This window comes from Onychostruthus taczanowskii, unplaced genomic scaffold, assembly GCF_017590055.1.
Source record: "Onychostruthus taczanowskii isolate IOZ18803 unplaced genomic scaffold, ASM1759005v1 scaffold180, whole genome shotgun sequence".
Taxonomy (NCBI): domain Eukaryota; kingdom Metazoa; phylum Chordata; class Aves; order Passeriformes; family Passeridae; genus Onychostruthus; species Onychostruthus taczanowskii.
This window is the reverse complement of record NW_024499018.1, coordinates 109167-124854: the sequence shown is the minus strand read 5'-3', so window position 1 is coordinate 124854 and position 15688 is coordinate 109167. Positions and strand designations below refer to the sequence as shown.

The window sequence follows — 15688 nt, the reverse complement described above, 5'->3', positions numbered from 1 at the left end:
TGTCCATAGGCAAAACAGAAGACATACAAGGTACCACAAAACTTCTCAGATACACCTGTCACTAACTTTCTCCTCTTGTCAGAGGAAAACATAGCCTTCCACATTTGTATGAGTGGATTTCAGAGCTGCAAGATTGCTGTATTATCTCTGGGGGTTTGGCACTTACCTTGTCACCCCCTTCACAGGGATGTTGGATTTTGACCACATATATAAATTACTGAAGAGTTTAATTTCCGAGAAAAACATCAGGGTTTTTTTTAATGACTCTAAACATTTTTCTTCACATTTATCAACCTGCTTTCTGATGACACTGAAGAGATAATGATTCTGTGACACATTTATGCATGACCTTATGACAGGTATGGAAGGATGACCCCACTACACAGAGACATTTTCATCCCTTTGCAATCATCCACTTTATCATTCAGTAGGTGGTTAATGGAATTTGTCTTCATGTGTCATCTAGTACAATTTTCAGAGTGCAGCCACACGCTAACATCGATGATTAACATCTCAAATGTGATCAGTTCTACAGCAGTTTTAATGAAAAGGTAAAAAATCTCTTCTCTAAGGACTACATATGCAGTCCATTATTTAACTTGATTGAAAAACAAGCCATTTTGAAAATGAATGTGATAATTATGTTTGAGATTGACCCAACAGAGACACCAGTGAGAAGAGAGAACACATGGAATCCAGCTGTTAACTGATTTTTGAGCTTCATTATTTCTGTTTATCAAACCCATCCACACTCAGACAAGACAATAAGTTTTTGCCATGTGCTGATGTGTGATATGCTGGTGTGAACACAAGCCAAACTTTTACTTCTCCCAAAAGCAGAACAGAACACCACAAAAAATGGTAACAGACAAATTAATAGACATAACTTGCGATTTTAAAACTTAACTTTATTGATTGTTTTGCAAATACATAGAAAGGACTTTGATGTTTAGTTTGCAGAGTTTACAGCACAGCTATGTTTTCTACATTTTTTTTCCTTTTTCAGGGAGAAAAAATCAATAAAATATAAAGTGGAGTCCAGTGTGATAATATAGTAGAATCATCATCTGCTTCAGAACAAAGACTATTAGCCGTCCTTGTTTGTGAAGTGCTGTCAAGCAGGGAATGATTTCAGTCCCTATAAACCTTAATCCCTGCAATGCCAACTATTGCAACTGCTGCTCAGAGTATACCTTACCTGTGAACCACACTTGTGCCCACAGAGAGGGAAATACTTAGGAGTGCTTTAATTTTTATTTTGCTTAACAAATTCATTTCAGAAGTGGATTCAAAGCTTGTTGCAATTATCTTGTGCGAACTCATGACATTTTCATAACAATACCACTATTTTAACACAATCTTTTGTCCTCAAGATACAAAAATTCATGTGTGACATACATATCTTGTCTCCTGTTGCTACAGCATCATTGCCGTATACGGAGAGAGCCTGTTCTCCTTTTATCCCCAATGTTCAGCACCATGTACTTTTGCTCTCTTGCATTAACACTGACACAAATAAGACACAGAACTCAAATGTACAGCACATATGACATTCTTCAAGTACTCTTCCACACTCTTGATCAAGTGTGATCCCCAAGATGGAGAGAAACAAATAACCTCTTGCACAGACCTTAGCTTCTTATTCCTCACAACATCCCTGTGAGGTAGGAAGAAAAACATCCCCTTTTCCAGCAACAGGAGACAAGGCAGAGAACACAGCTGTCATTCCACAAGGCAGTAAGTGGAGAACCAGAAAAGCTGAAAATCAGGAGTTCTTGGGTCCTAATTCTTTGACTCAGAAACCAAGGTGCTAAACTCCCAGACTTTAACAGGTCATTAGTCTTTTTATAGCCATGTATTAATGACAACAATGGCTTCTGTGCGTGTACCAGCAAAGTGAAGTCCTGTGGCAGAATCAGTGCACACCTGATCCTGCCCTCAGACACTTCTGTACTTCATAGATGTGTAAATGTTCCCTGGAATTAACTAATCAGTTCTACAACTAATGTAGCATAGATAATTGCAATAGATCAACATTGTCATTTATAGATTTCTTTAAGACTTGTCCATCTATTTAAATGTTTGTGTTCTTTGGTCTTTTTGGTTTTGTGGGGTAATTTTCCTCTGGATAAGTTAACAGTAGCTACCTTCCCTTTTACAATAGTTTTTATAATTCTCCCCTAAAACCATCATCCATTTTGGGTACTCTACAAAAACTTTGAGTGAAGATGAACAAAATGCTTTCAGAGACTACACCCATTCCCTCAGAGTAGCTCTTCAGAAGGTAAAGACAGGCACCTTTTGCTGTGTATAACACCACAAGGGTCAGAACTGTCACAGAAGTGTCTTCATGGATTAGGGAAGAGGCCTCTAGGCTGCTCTATTCAAAAGTGAAACTGTTTACAGTGAGCTAAAATAGTCAGGTTTTATTACATACAGATTTTTAATCTTCAAAACCTCTGTGAGCAGAATTTGAGTCTACCTCCACAGAAGAAAAAATGGTCAAACTTAATTCGTGTGGAATGAGTGCGTAACACAGGGAATACATCTAAATAGCCTAAATAGAGAAAACACATGAAAATTAACATGCTGTGTTAAGATATCTTGGAGCACTATGATAAAAGTAGTTTCAAGTCTTTGATGAAAATTACCTATCAACCAAATCACTTGTATACATTAATCATGAAATCAGCACTGGTCTTTGCACAACACACTTCTTTCCCACAGGCTCAGCATCAGGTCTTGCCTACAGATGCAGGCTACACAGTGGCCTACCACCCACTAGCAGGTGTTCAAGCAGGTTCACCCACCCAGGAGTTCAAGTCACAGTTTAGTATTATGGGAATACTTTTGTACTGGCATAATGGTGATTACAAAGGCATTTTGTTTATTTCTTTCTGGGATGAAGGGTAGCTTGTTACGGTATTGACAAGAGATTATCAAAGAACTGTTTAGGGTAAGTGCAACTATACAATATAACACCTCCAACTGAAGCAGTTTTACTGCTGTAGAACCCAAGTGTGGATCAAGACAAATTTTGTAGCTGTTTCCATGAAAGAGAAGCATTTCATATTTTAGAATAGAAAAATGCTGTACAAAGGCTAGTACAAGAGCTTAATATTGCATGATTTTTCTGTCTGGTTGCCTGAGAAATGTGTCACATTCCTTCCATTACACACATTGATTATGGTGAATCCCTTATTCACTTAATATTAGAATACTTTTCTATGTCGTGTGCTAAACATGCTTATTACATGTATGATAGGCATTATATAAACTTCTTGTTCATCTACATTTTACTTGTTTTTCAGTCACTTAATATGCCCCAGTCCTGATGTCACACATTATGTGAGGAATTATTTTAACTGAAGTGTTTTACGTGCTCCTATTTATATAAATGACAGAAATGACAGAAACCATTATATTGGAGAGAACATTGTATTTTAGTAAATGTTGATTTCCAGTCAATTCATGTTCTGTATAATAAAGACATATTGTACTGATTTGGTATGTGAGATCCAAAGCTGTTATATTATCTGTTTGCAAAAGTAACAAAATATAAAAATGATTTTGTAATTAACAGGGAAAATAAGACCTTCATCAAAATTACTCTGATAATATCTTTTCATTTTGATTGTCTCAAGATATGATGAAATTGGGTTCCAAAGTCTTTAGATTTTTCTGGTGCCTTCATTGACGAGTGGTGCATATTGCTTTTACCCTTAACCATCTGTATTCCCTTCAGAAGCCTTCATTGACGAGTGGTGCATATTGCTTTTACCCTTAACCATCTGTATTCCCTTCAGAAGCCTCTTCAAAGTGTCCACAACCTTCTCTTCCCCTGTTTCTCTGTGAGACACTGGAAGGACAGACCTGACTCCAGAAACTATATTCATTTGCCTTTGACTGGGATCTGAGGGGAAGCATTATATCTGGAGAATAAGAGCAGTTCATGTGGGAAATTGTGCAGCTACCAGTTGTCTGCATGAGGACGGACATTTTTTCATCTTTCTCCTTCACACTAGCCCCATTCTAGTTTGTATAACTGAAATATGAAGGGCCACAGTTGGACTCTGGGAGGTACAGGCCTCTCAGTACCAACAGACACACGCTGTGGAAACAGCAGATATATTTAGGTCCCAATTACTTCCACTGGTTTAAACAATTTTGTTACAGACTGATGAAAAGGTTCAGGAAAAGGAACATCCATATTCCCAATATCTCTCTACAGATACATGTATTTGTTATAGACCACTCCAGAAAAGAAAGACCCACACCTTTACAGGAGAATAGACATAAGTGCTATAGTTCCAGAGCAACAGATATCAGCAAACAAAGAGGCAATCAAAAGTTTTGCATGATTTTCTTCTAATTCTGTGTTAAAAAACCCTAGTATTTGGCAGAGAGACTACAAGGCTTTTTTTTTTTTCTTTTTTTACAGTGATAATTAACATTTTACAATAACATGATTCAAAACTTAAGAGAATATATTCACCATTCCATTAAAGTTGGTAAGGTTATGAAAGCAGAATACAATTAGGCTTATAGTTACAGCCTGAGTTTAACTATCTGGAAACTACTTAGAGAGCCCTTAAAAAAAAAAAAAAGAAAATGAAAAAAAAGTAACATTGCAAGACAGTCACCAATTTCTCCCGTTTGGAAACAAGCCTTCTTGCAAATGAATCCCAGTCTGTAATTCGCAGTTAAATCTGCCTCATTGGTATTAGTTTCGGTGAAACCTAGCAAAAAGGGAAAAAAAAACCCCACAAGAGTTGTCATACAGATAAAATCCAGCAGTACAACAAACCCTTCACTTCCACCTGTATCTACCATGTACCACTGAAGACTCGAGACACTGTGCTTATTTAACCTGCCATATTTGCAGTATGTCAGAGATAAATACTACCACAACTAAATTTTCTGTTTCAAGAATATAAGATATGCGTTGTGCTTGTATCCAGACTCTCAGCTTCATTTACTTTGAGATAGGTTATGGGTGTAAGGATGCAAGCATATTAAACTTGGGCACATGAACCCGTACTTGCCCCCTGCACAGTCTTCTGTGCAGTAACAGCCAATCTGTTGGAAGATGCATGTGAGCAGGGGATATGCAATCAAAGGTATACATATGCAATAAACACTCTGCAACTATTGCATATAGATACATTTGATGGGATTATTTGTTTGATAATGATATAATACAATATCAAATTTATATTTCCTAATTTTAAATGTCTTTCTTCCATTCACATTCAATTTTATTTGTTTAATGATTATACAGTTAATTCTAATTTTGCCTTTAAAAAAAAAAAAAGAAACCATTGCATTTTCCCATTCACATTAATTTTTCTGTAAGGACATATTTAAGTGTTCTATTATTTAAATTCATTTACTCACAAAATTCAATTAGTGATATTATAAGATGTACAGCTGGCCAAAAATAAAACACAGTAAGCCTAAATAGGAAGGTAGATGAGGAAACAAGGTGTAAATAGTAACAATACAGAGAAGACTTTGTATAGCAGCAGCGGTTAACATTAGCTTGGACTCTCACTCAGGTCTACACAAACCCTCTGAGAAATAGGTCTCCACAGAAGGTCCAAGCCTCTTTAATTATCTCCTGATTCCAGCCTAATGCCCCAGGACGAAGATCAGAAATAACTCATGTGCTCTTACTTTTTCAGGATGAAAAACAGTTCCAGGGATAATCTGGCCCCTAGCTGATTAATGTGCCCAATGGAAGCATCACCTACTGCATCCTCCTGCCTCCCTAACCCATCTTTTTCAGTTAACAGTACTCAAGAAACTAACTCATGAAAGAATAATTTATAAGTGCCTTTTCAAGCATTAATGCCTCTTTCTTTTAGAGGTACAGGGCTGTATTTTCTGTACCACTTAGATTTCTACGTGATCTTTCCTCCAGTCTCTACATATCATCATTTATAACTTTATGAGACTATCCACTGAGGAAAACTTAGTTCATGAAGAATGTGTTTACTGTATCAAATGCTAATGAAATGTTTTCAGTGGATAGCAACAATTCATTGATTTTTCAAAGTTGTGTGTGAACTAGGATAAAAATAGATGTGATACGTACAATGCATCAGCATTCCTGGATTAGTTCCAGAAATGTTTCTACATTTCAGAGTCCAAGTTACTATGTGCCTCACTTTATTTGGGCCTATTTGTGCCACAGACAGGGATGGTTCCATTGAAGTAAAGCTAAACACTGGAGGATGAAGATAGAAGCACTAAAATCTGTATTCTGCAAACAACAACAAAGGCAATTACTGGAGAGATTTCTATTATTTCTGATGCTGTTGATTTCAGTACCATCAAAATATCAAGTGTTTTACATTTGATGAGCATATTCCATTAAATGTGGTGTCTGCACATCTGATGCTCACAGCTGTCATTTGTGTGTACCACTATCCACTTCAGATGGGTCTGATGCCTGTGAGTCTGATGTGCAATAATGTCTGCTCAGGATAAGGGAGGTGGTGAAAGCCCAGCACCACCCAGAACTGGACCCAAACACAACTTTTGCTCTAACTAAAATGTGATTAAATAAGCAGAAAAATGCCAATGTAATAAAACAGATGGTTTGTGCTTGGAAAACAAGGAGCAATCAAGTCTGAAATGCAGAAAGCATTTCAGAACTCTCTGAGTCCACTAGAGACAGTCAATCCAGTATCACTCTGCACTGAGGACAGCATTTAGTAGGGCTGAAGGGGCTTAATGCAGACTGTATTCACAGTGCACTTCCTATGGCACATCCTAAGCAAGACAGTCTTAATATTATTTCACTTGCAGGAAGAACACCTGATCTTGGAAGCTTCAAATACTTTGCTAATTTGGACAGGTAGGTGTTCTGGGAGGAGTTTGCCCATGCAGTCCAGTATGTGGCCTCTCAACTGATAAGACACATGGGCTCTGGGGCTTGTTGCAGTCCAAGCCTGTTGAATCTCTGATTTCCAACCCCAAAGTACTCTTTTCAGCTACACAAACAGCCCTATGCTTATTTCATTGAATTTCCATGAAGCAAGCATTCCTTCAGGTTCTGATTCTGAAAAAGGCTGAATCCTGTTAAGTTCCATTGGCCTTAACAAGGAAGAAACAGCAAGTTAGTGTTCAAAAATGTAAATTGAGCCCTTAAAAACCAAAAAGAAAAAAAAAAGTTCCCATTCATTAAATTAATAAAAGTTGCTTATCTCTTATTAACACCTATTTTTTTAATTTCAGAGAACTGCAAACCACAATTCTAACATCAAATATATATGTGTATATATATGATACAAAAATATCTTCTTAATGGTTTTTGCAGCAGGGGTGATTGATCAGGAAAAAAAACCCCCACAGCTTCCGTGTAATAATCAACTCAGTCTTGCAGCAGCCTCAAATGTTTCTTAAATGAAAATGTACTTCCAGAATATGAAATCTATATCCTCTATAACCTTGAACTCAGTGGTTGAACTTGCACAGACAATTCCTTTTTGAACATATGCTAGACTTGGCAGATGCTTTTTCTATACAACATGTTGTCTTGAACATTTTGAAAAAAACAAGCTTTAAGATTAAGGGGGGAAAAAAAGGTTGTGATGGGGATTTGTGACTTATCCTGATTATTTTTATAATTAAATACATTTGCAAAAGTATGTTCTGTCATGGTCTCATCAATGGTAAAAGGCAGTACAAGCCCAAACAGATTGCCTGCCAAGGTGATCTATATGCTAGGCTACAGCAAATCTTATTTAAGCATGCAAGATAAGCCAACATTTTTTCTTCACAGCACTGTAAAATCGAGGGTGAATTGTTTATTTTTTAAATGATGCCAGTCTATAATGAAGATTGTTGACTCTAAATCACGTTTCCTTTGACATTTTGTTTAGCAAATGTTCTTTAGGAGATGTTTTTCCAAGTAAGTAAGTAGTCTGAAATGGAACTGTACAGTCAAATGTGTCTCAAATATGGCCATATAGACTATGAATTTCTCCTCTCCAAACAGGAGTAGTCTACATGGAGTGAGGCAGTTACATATAAAGATACAGTCATCTCTTAAAATCTCATTTCTAGTGAACTCAGAGAGACATTTGTTTTAGTTCAGATCATAACACTGCATCTACTGGAGAAAAAGCTACTAGAAAAGGGGTCAGCTCCTCATTTCCCCCTGATTAGTTCTGTTTCAAACTAGGAAAATATATGATCCTGCTTTTACTGTGGCAATACAGTATCACTAAAGCTCCTGTCATCGATATAAATAAACCCAAGATGTCTCATTCAGAGAACATAAATAATCACAAGCACAACTGTTACTCTTGAAAGAAAGCCTGAGGCAGAGTTTTGAAATGTGAAAAAAAAGGACCAGGGATGCTGCAGTCTGAATAACTGCCTATCACTATGCTCAAATTCCTATTTTCTGAAATTCAAAACTAGGCAGAGAACCTGTAGTTGTTTGCTATATATGTAATTCAGGCCATCAAGGGTCCAATATTACACAACAGCTACCCAGTCTTGTTGTCAAAGATTTCCACAGAAGATTTGGTAAGGATGTCAATGATAGCAGGATTGGGACACTATGGCCTGGAAACATTCTTTACAAGATGTGGGGGGAAGTGCACTTCCATGCCACAGGTTTAATAAATAATTGAGGTTGATGACATGTTTTCAATCTGCAGTGGTGTAGGGACTGTGGGCACTTTTGTAAGGAGCCATACCTACATCACACCGACACCTGCACGTGCCCTGGCAGAGGTACACTCTTTGCAAACAAGCATTGCTTTGCAAGCACTTATGCAAGCTGCTTTCAAGGTAAGTACATGTAAATGCATAAACCAAGAAGCATCTACATTTTTCATGCCCACACCTCGTGATTTCACGCATGACTGCGGCAGCCAAACAAAGCAGACTGTGCTGGAGTTTGCTTTCTGGAGAATTAGGAAATAATGCCTGTGAAAGGTCCCTTCCAGGTCTTAGAGAAACATATCCCAGGGAGCCAGACAGTGAATTGTTCCAGTACCTCTCCTCAACTCCTAACTTCAGGCTACACTAAAGAGTGGAAGTTTATATCACTCCTTTGTAATATTTCCAGGAAAGCACCAAGGAACAGTGGGTGGTATTAATCTTTTCTTTGGACATAATTGCCTTGTCCAGTCATACTTGCTGCAAAGCGTAATCTCATGGCCCATCATTTTAACCTTATCACTTCTTTCTCTGAATTTTTTGTTTGCTTCTGCTTTCACTGCCTTGAGCATAAGCAGCTGGCCTTTATTTTGGGAAACACCACTTAATTGAATAGGTATCTCTTGGTCATCTCAACCAAAAAAAAAAAAAAAAACCCAGGTCCTTTCAAACAAGCAGGTTTGGAAAAAGTAAGGAGTGTTTTCACTGACTTCTGCAAACAGAAGTCCTTTGCTGTAGTTTACTTCTATTTAAATGCTTACTAAAAGTTGCACCTTCAAATTAATTATGAAGTTACTCCCCAAATTAAATCCAAAGCAAAGTGACTGACTGTGATAGATACAAACCTATAAAGATTATTTTTATGTTTTACTTCTGGCTGCTAGTTGCTTGACAGACAGATCAGGCCAAGAAAAAGAAGTCCTGGCATTATCAAAGTTCTAAAAAATTTATAATTTTTTATTAGATCAAAGTCAGAAGCTGGATGAATCATTTAATTTCCACACATAACTGCTGTATATGGAAGGTTGCTTCCACTTTAATTAAAAAATAATAATGACTTCCCTAAAATATGACATGGAAAGTTAGTAACCTAGCATAGTTAGGTCCAGCAAAGTGATTCTGTAGCAGTTTCCTGCACTCTGCAATTGTAGGCTACTAGCCTTTAATCCAACATCTTTTTCTCAGATAACTAAAGTTGACAGACTTTTATTGAAAATATCTAAGGAGAAACACACACAATCGTATTTAGTTATCAGAAATACTCTCTTATGGACCAGGAAATAAATGAAATTTCACAGGTCCATTGCTCAGAAAGTTTTCTTACTACCAAGAATATGCTCAAAGCCTTAATAAAAAACCCTTGCACATACTAAATGCTCTGCAGTCTGTCAATTAGGTGCCATAGCCATGCCATGAAGCTCTCCAAAAAGGAGTATTTTACTTCATTACTAAATATTTCTGAACTATTTTTCCAGCACAATTTTTATAATGTCATTCTTACTGTACTTGCCAAAGGAGGGTTGAACTGCCCCAAAAGACTTCACAGCACAGAAAAAAAAATTTGAAATCTCGATGTAGGGACAGGCCAAGAAGAATCTATATTATCAACCACACATGCACTCAGTTACACTCTAGAGTGCTACAGCTTTCCATTAATTATGCAGTTTTGTGTTTGCATTAAGTAAGACTTAAGAATGAATGTGAATGTCAAAAGGCAGGGGCTTTCTGGATTAATGCAGAGCATAAGTTCAATTTGCACAAGGCAGTCTTAGAGCAGCTCATTGACTGGCACCACTAACACAGAGGGGAAAACTGTAGTCACTCCTGTCAAGAAGACTCACAACTCCACCTAAAGTTAGCTGGGAACTTAGCTACAGAGAGTTAGGTAAGCTAGCTTATACAGTGAAAAAATAAATATTTATCCATCTCTTAGAGATTAATCAACTCCCATCTTCAAAGCACAGAAATTTCCTTTCCACTTGTCTTTTTAGTCTAGGTTATTTCTCCATCTCTCCTGGTTTTCCTAGCTTTTGATGTTTCCGACATCATCATACTACATCAGCTCCGAATTACCTCTCATTGTAAATCCCACATGTAATCTATTCAGTTCTCACCTATAACGAAGAAACTTACTTCAACTACAAGCCTTCATGTGATACGTATTTGTGAAGAATATTTGTTCTGACTCCAAACTGTACTGGTTTGTAAAATTACTTACTGCGAAGTCACAGCCAGTGCTTTTCTTGATATCATCTACTGTCAGTCCTTCCCAGATTTCTATGAGGGTCAATCCCTTCTTCTTGTCCACATCAAACACTGCCTATTAAGTTAAAAAAGCACATAATTATTTTTTTATTATTAAAAGAGAAAATGAGGATGTAAATGCAGTAAACATTGAACAAAATGGTCTGCTGAAGTTGATAGCATCCCTTCAGTAACATAAGATGCCACTTTTCACTTTCATGACTGACTAATACAAGTTTCTGCTACATTTTTTTGTACTGAGAAAGAGAATCTAGAATGTATTAGAATATCTAGAATCTAGTATGTGTTAGTTTTGTGGGGGAAAAGTGCAGCTGTTCATCACTGCAGGAAATGTGGACCATGCCTGCTGCTCCAGTCTGGTGAGAATGGGAGGTTCAAAGGAAAGGGCTGAGATGTTCTTTGCTGCAAGACAATGTCCACCAAGAGACCACAAAAGAAACGGCAAGGGAATGTCTCCCCATCCTTTTATTTCATTTCATGGCCAGTAGAGAGATCATCTTTGACTAACTATAAGTTTTCTCCAACAGCTACTGCATACCAAATGCAAATGCTAGAATTTTTAGAAGCTAGCAGTGAAAGACAAGATTCCCTGCAGTATTTTTAAAAGAAAGCCTGAGAGGAAGAGGCTGAAGGAGCAAAGGCAGTTCTGTCTGATGTCTTCATAAGATATGCACTCTACCTCTGATACTTACAAGAGCATCAAATAAAAATACCTGTAAAACAATGTGCACTTTAATAGTGCCTACCAGAGGGAGATACACAGGTTGCAATTCAGTTGCCAGGGAAACCATAAGGTCTAAAGTAATTTTCTTTAAAAATAAAAGTTTAGTAGCAAAAGACCAGTGAAGCTTGAACTTGAAATCAAAGTGAAGTCATAAGCTTGTCACAGAAGTGTCCTGAAACCTAGCAGTCCTTTGGGCACATGAAACTGCTTTTTATGGGACTGGAAAGAGACAGCTTCTTTAAGTCTTAAAAGAGATGCTCGGCATAAGGAACATTCCAGGCTGCTAGTGTGGAAACAGAATTGCAACACTATCCAAATGTTGTTGCATATTTGTATCATTTCCTAATAAAGCCAAAAGATCTGGTAATTGACAAACATTAGAGACATTTCTACTTGAACATTTTCTATTAGTCCTTGTTCTCTCTCGTTTTCTTTGTACCTTACATCTGTATGTGGTCAGTCAGTGGAAGAATAATTTTAAAAAAAGAAAACTTCCTTATTTTATTTTCCCTTACTTTGTGAAGAAAAATCCTTTAGATGTAGCAATATCCCACCATGAGAAAGCAAATTCTTCATCAGCACCTTTGATGCATTGTACTTGACATGATAGATGGCTCATAGAGGGACTATTCTAAGTCCTTAAAAATGTAAACACCAAAAATAAAAGGAGTATGATTACAGCAAAAAACCTTAAGTCACTTATCCTTAGCTGAAAAGATCCACTAATGTACTTTGATCAGCAACAGTACGAGATGCTTATGTGTACTTCCACCAGAGAATAAATTGCTTCACAAATGGAATCAAGTAAGGACAAAAGAACTAAAGCTCTGCTACAAACACAGGTTTCCCTGAAACAGTATGTAGTATACATGAAAGAAGATGCCAACTGTCTAATCCATGTGTGCTCTGCTGGGAAACAAAACACCAACCAAACCAAACAAAACAAAAGGACAAAAACAAACCAAAGGAAAAAAAAAACCAAAAAAAACCCCCAAAAAAACCTAACAAAAGCAAAGAACAATGCAACTTTGCCTCTCAAGCCATGATTACAGCCATATTAGAAAATAGGCATGTCACAGCAAATTGTCAGAAATACTTTGGGGAAAACAAGGAGATACACAGTTTTCATGCCTGTCATATATGGCATCTTTGTTCTGAAGGCATCTAAAGGTACAGTTCAGTATGCTAGATGTCAAAACTTTAATAGGAAATATATGAGTCCCAAGACCTCTGGATCTGAATGCCAAGGCCATCTTTTCCCTTCAATGGCAACAGATACTGAATATATTCTTCATCTTTGCTAAGATTTGCAATTGTTATTAGGGATAGAGAAAGAAATTATTAACAAGGAGTCAAGAAAAGTACTTTACCTTTTCTGTAATGATGCGGTCAACACATTGTTTCCCAGTAAGTGGTAAACTGCATTTTTCCAGGATTTTATGGACATTTCCCTGTGTTTAACAATATACAAATATCAGTTTTTAAAAAACTCAAATAAGTTCACGAAAATCAGAGCTGTAGCCATTCAGTGTTATTTAAATATTCAATGTGCTCAGAACACTCTTCACATTCACTTCAATGGCTAACTAGGAAGAATCTTACTGTACCATGGAGTGGACTCCTGAGTTTAGAAGTCCTGCACACTGTTGCTTAATAACCTGCCCTTCCTGCTACAATGTGAGGACAAGAGATATATGGAACCTCACTGAAGTGAGGACAAAAATTAGGGAACAACACTATGGGCAACGTATTTCCCTGTCTTATCCTTTATCACAAACAGTATGTACATATGTGATCAGCCACACACAGAGGAACTTCAGATCCCCAGAGTTCAAGTGCACAGTCATGCTGTCAAAACAGTAAATCCAGTTTATTTATCCATATTGTCTCTGGGAAAGTACTTGTCTTTTTTCCTTTCTTCTTCTTCTTCATTTAAAAAAAATAATAGTTAAAAAAATGTCTCTAGATCATACTATGTTAATGTAGGCTGCAAGAGCTATGAATGGATATAAGGCAGATTGATCATTACTTTTTTAGTCAATATTTGTAAGTGCTTCACAGAAGTAGCATTAAGTGCACACTTCTCTCATTACCCCATGCTTTTAATTTTTTTGTCTAATCATCAATTTTCAGTTATGCATTTCAAAACCCTCAGAGTATAACATGTCTCATTTAACTATTTAGAATCATCAGTTTACCTTAAGGCTTAATCAGGGGCCCTCTCACAGCCAGTTTGACTCCTGAGTGATAAGTCACAATGAGCAATCCATGAGCTTTTGAATTTATCTTTCTCTTCTTTCTCTGTGAGAAACTATTTCTTCATTCGAGTTACTTTCAATTAATCTACTTTTATATCCTGTCCATCTTGGGAATGTCCTTGTGCAATCTGCGTAAGGGCCAAGACGAATTTGTGCCATTTGTAATATCTTCATCAACATATCAGCTACGCTTTTTGGCCATGTGAAATGAAGTGTCTCTTCGTGGCACCTAACTGAGATTGAAAGGCATGGACTTACGGAGGTGACAGCCTGAATGGCTGCTGTGACCCTGGGAACTGATACATTTGAGCTTCACAACACTTGAGCTGAAGATTATTGTATCACCAGCTAGCCTCAAAGATGAAATGCATTTCCTGATCTTTTCAAAGGTTAGACTCAACGATCTTAGAGGCCTTTTTCAACCTAAATGATTCTGTGACTTTTGGAAGACATCTATCAGAGCACTGTAAGAAGAGAAATTTAAATGGAACTGCATGATTTTTACCATCTGAATTTATTCAGATTTATTCAGGATTTGTTCAGATAAAGGAAAAGACTATTGTGTAGATACATAAAACCTTAGGTGTTCCAGTCTGCTTTAAATAAAAAATTCTGTTGTTGAAGAACAAAAAAGTCCTTAGTCTTCCACAACACATTAAAATCAGAACTTTTCACAGAAAGGAATTTTCAATTCACTGTTCCACATTTCAGTCATGCCCAAATCAAGTTCTTAAAACCAGTCTCCATTCTGCTTTCCTGAACAGTGTAGGCAACTCATCTTACAATATGGAACAATTATCAGCCCTTACATTACTGTGTTTTGCAAAACTTGTCAATGATGGTATAGGGGTGAGGACTTCTAATTCTCTCAGGCAATATTTAGAAAATTAGACACAAATGCACTGTTTAGATATCAAATAACAAGCTTATATTATTCTTTTCCTCATGGCTACAAAAGAAGAGGTAATTTAGAAAAAATGCATTAAGAAAAACTAATGAATTTGACATAAGGTCCATTTGCCAAGTGTCTCTCAGTGGCCTAAGCATATAGAGCAAAAATTGAAATATCCTTCTGCAAATATGCCCTCTTGGTTCCTGATAATGCTGTAATGCACAGATTTTCTGAGTCAGATACTGTTTCCAGGCAGTGGTATTTAACTGTCATTGATGAACTCAACCTCAAAAGATAGGTTTTTTCCTTCTATATAGCCTTAATTCCTTGAGATTTTTGCATCATTCTGCTATCATCCACAACTTTTTTAGCAGGCTGTGGAAAGTGTTTCTTCTTGTTTCAACTAATTTCAGTCAGTTATCCCTACTTAGTTTATGAGGTAGTGGCAATTCTGCATCCACCTACTCCATTCCCTCATCATTTCATGTACTTGTCTGTTACCCTTCCTCAACAGTAGTTCTTAAACTGATGATTCTTCTACAATGCTGATTTCATGTTCTCTCACCTATCTTCTGTAGATTTTGGTTTTCATTACATGTAAAAACTTAAGTAATTTAAAATGTAATTAACTTGGGACTGAGTATATTTGTTTGTATTTGTAACATGATGCATATCAGAGTTTCAAAAGAATAAAGTTCCTTGAGCATTTGAGTCATACGACAGTTACTAGTTCCACCATCATAATTTAGTGTCAATTATATTCTGCCTGTGCTGCAAAGACTCAGTCTCTTTCTATGTTTAAAAACTGCAACATGTGTACTGAAAGGAGAAGGGCTATTAAACTCTTTAAAAACTTACTTTAATGTTTAA

At 36.8% G+C, this 15688-nt stretch overlaps 1 protein-coding gene across 1 annotated transcript in view; it reads right to left on the bottom strand.

Annotated features, from left to right (window-relative positions):
• Window positions 1-887: 887 nt before the first annotated feature.
• Window positions 888-15688, bottom strand: part of OXCT1 (3-oxoacid CoA-transferase 1) — an 81840-nt gene continuing 67039 nt past the window's right edge. The window contains exons 15-17 of the mRNA XM_041401011.1: window positions 13039-13119; window positions 10898-10999; window positions 888-4739 (exon numbers count right to left, since the gene is read on the bottom strand). Coding sequence (XP_041256945.1) covers window positions 4704-4739; window positions 10898-10999; window positions 13039-13119 — 219 coding nt within the window. The 3' untranslated portion in view covers window positions 888-4703. The remainder of the gene's footprint in view (window positions 4740-10897; window positions 11000-13038; window positions 13120-15688) is intronic.